The sequence below is a fragment of the Hibiscus syriacus genome, unplaced genomic scaffold, assembly GCF_006381635.1.
Source record: "Hibiscus syriacus cultivar Baekdansim isolate YM2019G1 unplaced genomic scaffold, ASM638163v2 tig00110882_pilon, whole genome shotgun sequence".
NCBI classification, from domain to species: domain Eukaryota; kingdom Viridiplantae; phylum Streptophyta; class Magnoliopsida; order Malvales; family Malvaceae; genus Hibiscus; species Hibiscus syriacus.
In genome coordinates, this window is record NW_024062896.1 from 896,598 (window position 1) to 904,406 (window position 7,809).

At 33.3% G+C, this 7,809-nt stretch overlaps 1 protein-coding gene across 3 annotated transcripts; it reads right to left on the bottom strand.

Moving 5' to 3' along the window:
• Positions 1–597: 597 nt before the first annotated feature.
• On the bottom strand, positions 598–5,100 carry LOC120144184 (beta-glucosidase BoGH3B-like). Of its 3 annotated transcripts, none has more exons than XM_039158313.1 (10): positions 5,035–5,100; positions 4,357–4,615; positions 3,907–4,111; positions 3,534–3,624; positions 3,281–3,426; positions 2,236–2,479; positions 2,045–2,149; positions 1,725–1,907; positions 1,398–1,602; positions 707–1,194 (listed from the first exon to the last, which is right to left on the bottom strand). In XM_039158313.1, exons 2-10 carry the CDS (start codon positions 4,574–4,576, stop codon positions 707–709), a joined length of 1,887 nt encoding a protein of 628 aa, XP_039014244.1. In that variant the 5' UTR covers positions 4,577–4,615; positions 5,035–5,100. The 3 variants fall into 3 exon arrangements, with proteins under 3 accessions (XP_039014245.1, XP_039014244.1, XP_039014243.1); XM_039158312.1 differs by lacking the exon at positions 5,035–5,100 and adding an exon at positions 4,725–4,897; XM_039158314.1 differs by lacking the exon at positions 5,035–5,100 and having other exon boundaries at positions 598–1,194; positions 4,357–4,576.
• Positions 5,101–7,809: the final 2,709 nt, after the last annotated feature.

Genomic DNA, 7,809 nt, shown 5'->3' on the forward strand with positions numbered 1-7,809 from the left:
CTCTGTATTTTTAAAATTTTAAAATGGTGAAATTGAAAAATATTGACGAAATCTATAAATATCACATAATATGATAGTTAATAGTTAAAGTTAACAAATTGCATTGCTATTGTTTGCTGCCAAATTGAAATTTCAAAATTTGAAGGGTAAATAAACAAATTAAAATAGAAAGACTAAATCCATAATTTACCCATAGTACAGGAATAAAAGAATTTGACCAAAACCAAATCTGATAGTATTTGCATTTACCTAAACCCCTATCATCGATTGCCATCATTAATTCAAGGGTAAACTATTGAAATAATCACTTTTGTTTCGTAAGTATTCACTTTTAGTCACCAAATTTAAAAGACAGTGTAAAAGGCCTTACAACAATCGTTGTCGATACCGTTAAATTGATCACTCAAAATATAATCACAAATATGCCCAACACAACTAGAAATTACCAAGTGGATGTGTGTGTATATAAGGAGAAAGGAGAAAATGTCAAAAAAAGTTTGAGGTAAAAAATGCAATAAAGGACCAGTTCTGAAAAATGAACCAAAGTACATTTATCAGTTAATGGTAAGATCATAATCTGGTTTATAACCCAGAACATTGATAAATAAAGCCTCAAGTCCAGCGGACACCTCTAAATAATACAGAGGGAAAATAATCTAATAAGTTTCTGCCATGTAAAGCAGCAAAATTCAAGCTCTAGGTGACATTAGTTCTTCCCCGTAGGTTTAGTGGTCAAACCAAAGCCAAATGGAAAGAGAGGGTCATAATGTGGATCACCAACGTTCATGGGGAGCTGGTCAACGGTCTTGAACCATGTCCTCGCCAGCTTCCCGGTGAACCCGTAGTCGCCGAACAGAACATCAGCAACACCTTGGCCCTCGGTCCCCGGAAGCCAAGCGGCTACAAGTGCATCGATCGACGAGAGATATGGCTGCATGACAACCGGCCTGCCAGAGATGACGACAACTACACATTTCACAGCCCCACAAACATTGTAAATGGTGTCGGGACCAGGCTTGGATATAGTAAGATTCAGGCTGTCGCCGTTTGTTTCTGCATACGGGGGTTCTCCCACGACAACAATGGCATGAGCAAATTTTCTGGATTTGACAAACTCTGCATCAGGGTTCTGACTGTAGACAACTTGAGTACTCGGATCAACCGTATTTTTAATAGCCTGGAGGATAGTTGTACCTGTTCAAGCAAGTATCATTCAACAAAGGATTAAACTAAGTGAAACCATCTTTTTTTTCGATTTTAGCAAACCCCTTGAGCTAAGATAGTTAATAACAATGACAAATTCAGAGGCAATACTGAAACCAAAATGATTTTCGGGTTATTTTACTTGTCAAAATCTAATATATTTATTTGTTTCAAGAGTAAAATTTAAAACGTACCGGTTGTGAGATCATTGCCACTAAGACCCTGCCATGTAATGGTCCATCCGCCGCATTGATAGCCCAAGTTATCAGCATGAGTTCCGGCAACTAGTATCTTAGTTGCTTTCTTTGAAAGGGGTAATAATGGCTTATCAGCAGCCTCACCATTCTTCAATAAGACAAGACTTTTCCTCACAGCTTCCCTAGCTAACTCCCGGTGTTCCTGTTATAGCATGTTATCATTTAGTAAAGCTCTGTTTTTATTCACCAATATGCATGTCCGGAGTCCTAACATCCGAGTCCAAGTAACACAGCCCATATTATAACAAAATGTATTCAATATACCTGACTCCCAAGTTGATTGGCCAGGCTGTTGTCAGCCATTGGATTCTCAAAGAGACCCATCACAAATTTGACCCTCAAAATCCGCTTTACAGCATCATCAATCCGGCTCATGGGAATGATATTGTGCTTAACCTGATAGGTTAAGTCATCAATGAACTCTGTGAAGCTATAAGGAACCATAATCTGCATGACACCAGAAATTGCATTAGAAAACAAGAAACTCAATTTGGCAAAGTAACATATGTTAAATAAAGATCGGTACACTAATAGACTCGAACTTTTGAATAGCTAGGCATGGATAGTGCTAAATGTTGACTGACCATATCAATCCCGGAACCAACTCCAGCTTCCACAGAATATGAGTAGTTAGCATGTGGAGGAGAAGTAATCCTGTCAAGACCCTGCCAATCTGATATAACAAAACCCTGAAATACAGCAAAAGAAATGAGTCAAGCCAAATGATTTATACCGGGTAGAGAAAAAAATTATAGTTCAAGTCATTTTTCTTTACCCTGAACTTGAGCTTATTTTTCAGGAATCCGGTCACGAGATCACGATTGGCATGCATCTTTACCCCATTCCAGCTAGAATAGGATACCATAACTGTTGCGACACCCTTTCTAATAGAGTTAAGATACGCAGGCATGTGGATGCTGAGTAATCCGTTCATGCTAATCACTGTATTGTTCTCGTTTATGCCCTTTGTCGTACCTCCGTCTCCCAAATAATGCTTAGCACAGGCTGCCACCTTGTCCCTAGAAAAAAGAATTAATTGATTATGGAAAATTGTTACTCTCCAATTAAGAACATTGTCACTTAATTCAACCAATTCGAACTAATTCCTTCATGGCTAATTCGAAAGTGTACATTACAAGAACTTATAAATCTTCATAACTATTTTAACAAGATACTTTTCTTCCAGCAGTGGATTTCAACAGCTATCCATGTCCGTATTACCATCCACGGACCCACTAAATACATGAATGACGTAGAAAAATTTGGCATACCAGTGTCGGACATATACCATATCCGACACGCACACCCAAATCTGAGTGGCATAGCAGCTAACCACTTTGCAAGCAGCAGAGCAGATAATGGAACCTCATCTACCTAACAAGGTATGACAGAGAACAGATTGGTGGACCGAGTACTTTTGTTCATTATTCAAGTGATGTTTTACATTTAGAGGACTAAATGGCCCACAATGAAATCCTACCACATGATCACACCTAAAGATATCTACAACATTTAAAACGAATTTCGGAAACTTGTAGTTTTGGGGGGAAACGCTCAGCGTCTTAGTATACGGCTAAAATAAGGTGCAACAAGTTTTGTTATTATTTTAAATAACAAAACCGGTAAAAAATGACCGAAAATATCATTATTTTGACCATTTTTAATTACCTATATAGGTAATTAGAACCAGTAGCGCCTTATTTTAGCCGTATACTAAGGCGCCGCACCGCAGAACTGCCCTAGTTTTGGAGATCGGCATTATAAGTAATATTAGGAACACAAGATTTATTAAGTGGTTGAATAATGATAAAGACTCTTACTTTCCAGAAACAAAAGGAACACCCTTTTTAGAATTGGCAGGGAGTTCTCCTTGTAAACCAGGTATAATCTCGGTCATTAGTTGAACAATCTTGTGATCCTCGCTATAGCTTTCATAGCATCGACCCCACCTCGGATCCCTGCAAACCTGTGAAAGATTTTACGGTATTATAAAAGCAAACAAAAAATTAGTACACATGGTCGATCCTTTTCACAATATTTCAGCATCCAAGAAATGTTCTTGTGTTTAGTTACCGCTATGCATGGGGCAAAAGCATATGGGATTCCTGTGGCTCTAACTTCTAGAGCAGTTGCAGCTCCAATCTTCTTGACAAGTTGAGGATCCCTGCAGATTAAAAAAGGGCTAAATGATTCCGATAAACAATTATAATGTCACCTTAAACTCTCATTATTCTTCTTGATGGAAATTCTCATAATGTTGTTCGTTTTCTTGTTGCTCCAAAAAGCACAGTAGTATGGAAAACTACATTCATGGTTAAACTATTCGATTATTTAAACGACATGCAATGAGAATCGCAATTGCTCAAACTTCCATCCACATATGCAGGCAAAACTATCTGAATCTCTATATCTAAGGGAAAATTAAAAACCTTAAATAACCACTTGCCTGGTCACTCCAAGACCAACATTATGAGGGAAAATGGTGGCCTTATACACATTGTTGTGACCATGGACTGCATCAATCCCATATATCATCGGAATACCAAGACGGGTGGATAAAGCCGCCTTTTGCATGGTATTTACCATCTCGATCCAAGCTTCCGGAGTAGCTTTAGGAGCTGGTACACTCCCGCCACCACTCAAAACACTCCCTTCACAAAAGCCATGAAACCACCTCCAATTACAAGACAACTCATTTATGATAATTAAAACAGCAATAACATAAGAAAACAAAATTTCATTTGTTTTTTTCATTACATATCTACTGGTAAATGAAACCAATTGCACAAATCATAGAGGAATTACCATCAAACATACAATCTCAGAACAAAAAATAAGACATGCAAACAAACATGAGAAAAACTAAGATTGTTAAAAGATGTATTCAGTTTTATACCAATAAAGTAGTTCTTCATCACATCTGGGGTAGCAACTGTGCGCTCGATCTGAGTCATTTGGCCAATCTTTTCAGCCAAAGTCATCCTACTCATTAAGTCTTTGATCCTAACACCAAATGGCTGCTTTGGGTCTTTGTATTTCACATACGTTGCTTCTGTAACAGCTGCTAAGCAGCATAAAAGTATAAACCCCAACTTGGGTATTGAAAATCTACCCATTTTTTTTTAGTTCCCAGATCAAGCTTTTGCTCTGAAAATCTGAAGATTTAAAGAAAATTAGAATGGTATGAAGCTAAAAAAAACATAAAGTAACTATTTTTATAGAGAGATAAACCAGTAGATCGTATGTAAGAGTGAGGATTCAATCTTGGAAATGACAAAAGACTTCACAAATCTTTTGTAAGCTAAAACTCAAATACTTGTAGCATTTTTTGCTATCAGCTAAATTAAAACACAAGTATTTTCATAGCTATCACGTGACTTAAAAGATGAGCATTTCCATTGTTATCAGCTGAGTTGAAAAGATAAATAACAGAATCCAAAATAAAAAAAGGCAAACAGTCTAAAAAAGATTTGAACTAAAACCCAGTATAGGAAAAATGAAGAAGAATGAATGCAAATGCTATATTGCTAGGAGGTGTTTCAAAAAAAAGTTTGAACTTTGAACTTGAACTTACTGGAAACAACAAAGTACCTGGGAAATTATACAGAGAGAAGAAGAGAGAGATGATGAAGTTGTAAGACTATTGAGTGAGAAAGTAGGAATGATGAGAACATGATAGTGTCAGCTTTTTATAGAGATAAATGAGTAGAACGTTGGTCCCATTACCCTTTTTTTTCTGGGTATAGTAAGCTATGCTCAAATAACATTTTTAGTCATTAAACTTTCAAAAATAATAAAATAATAATTAAATTGATTAAATTATTATAAAATAATCATTTAATTTATTAAATTATTATTATTTTATATTAAAATATTTTTGTCATTAAATTTATTGAATAGTTATAAAATAATCATTAATTTATTAAACTTTATGATCATAAAAAAAATTATTATGACTATTTTATAACGGTTTGATAAATTTAATAATTATTTTATAATTTTTAAAAATTAAATGACTAAAAATCATTTAAATATAGTTTAAGGATCTCTAAGATACTCTATCCTTTTCCTCCGTTTGTCTACTAGTCGTTTTTCTAACAAATATTCTGTATTTGTATTCTTTTGTCTCCTCCATTTGTATTTTATCCTCGAATTCAAACTTGGAAGTTAATTCAAATTACATGATAAATAGGGTAAATTATGTATTTAGTCATTTAATTATTCTTGTAGTTTTGTTTTGGTTATTTAACTATTTTTTAAAATCATATATAAAGTTATGTTTTTATTTCATTTTGGTCACCAATTATTAAATAAAACTGCTGATGTGATATTTTTTTTATTTATTTAATGATGGTGTGATATTATCTTATGATAATATATCAACATCACCGTTAATTGATTAAAACATAATTTTAGTTATGATTTAAAAAAACAATTAGATGATTAAAACAGAACCGTGTGAATGATTGGGTAACTAAATAAACAATTTACCCTAACTAATATTATAATTTATAATTTCCTTATGTCACATCAATTCAGGTTTAATTCTCTCAATTATTTTGTATTATATTTAAAACTATGCTATTTATAGTTTTTATAAGACAAAAACGCTTAGATATTATTGTGGAAAATCACTCCGAATATTTATTAAAGTAGGATGATTGTTATATTATCACCTAAAAGATACAATGATCACAATACGCTTTTAACTTTCTTGGGGAAGATGTGTGAGTTATAGTATATCTTTTTCATACACACTGCATTATTCTGCCTCCGTCTCGTTAATGCGTCTTACTGAAAAAAATCAAATACATATTATGATTTCTACATCTTGTTTAAGATGTATTGTGGTCTTGATATCTTCTAAATTTTATTATTATTATCATCGGTTGATTTGCTGCTGTAGGTTCATAAAAAATATTAATTAAATTAAGGTATCGTTAGAATTATTTCTCAAGATGATGTGAATGTTACCGTAATCGGAGAGTCAACATAGTGCATCTTCCGGGGAAGGCGTCGGGAACACAATGCGTCTTCTTCTTTTTTATGATGTTGAACTAGTTGAAGACGCACTGTCTTTCCGATTACTTTTGACGGTACTGTAGCTTTTACACTAGATTATAAAATAATTATGGTGAAACCCTAAAATCATCGAATACTATAACATTCACACTAGATCAAAAAATAATTTCGAATAGATCTTATTTCAACCAATAATTTATTTTACAACACTATATGAGCAATTCAACGAAAAATTATCCTACTTCAAAGAATAAACTGACGAGGGATTATCTGAAAATTCTTTCTCATCATATCATTGTATCAGCCTTTCTGCTATTTATATAACTTCTATAATTTTTGAAAAATTTAAATAAATTACATATTTTAAAAAAATTGAATAAGTAATTAGTTGTAGATGTCTCTAGTCTCCCCCATCAATCACTTGTAGGCCATCTCTTTCAAGAAGATTAGGTTTCGTATTTTATTTTGATTAATCGTACACGCCTCCCTTGTACAACCCCATATCTTAGAACGCGGCATAATGTGGGGGATCTGTTTGTTTTTTCCATTGATTTTTATTTATTTATTTTCTGTATATTTATATCCTTATAAATCATGAAAGTCAAATTTAGTTCATGAAAAATATCTAATAGGAAATAAATTATACGTAATGCATTTTCCAATGAGAATAATACTTTTTTATAAATATTTGTTTAAAATGCTAGTTTTTATTTTAATAATATTTACGAATATAATAATAAATAATATATTGTATAATTAGAATTATATTCAAATTCAAAACAATATAAAATCATATACTAAATAGGTATGATGGTAAAAGAATGTTATAACGTTTGATTAAATAGTTACTTTAATTTTTTTTGTGAAATTTTGATCTCCCAACGTTTTATTTTAGAACAAAAAATCTTCCATGAGTGGAAACCGTTAGTTAACAGATGACTACCACTATAAAATAGGGATCTTTATCCTAAAATAAAATGACGGGGTGAAAATGATTATTTAATCATACGCTAAGAGTCCTTTCATCCTAAAATAAAACATCGAGATTAAAATACTTCAAAAAGAATAGAGACCAAATTGACACAATGTCATCTTTTAAACATGATATAGTACAATAAAATTTCTAGTTCCCAAAAGATGAGTCGATGTCATTATTGGTCCCTCCCGAATAGTTGTTCATCTTCCTAACGTGACTTTTCACCTCTTGAAAATTTGAAACCAGATCCCTGAATCAAACCCTAAATACCTAAATCCCAACATATATCCATCCCAATCAATGTGTGAATGGTTTGAGGGTGGTCCGCGAGTGAGTGGCTAGCGGGTGAGT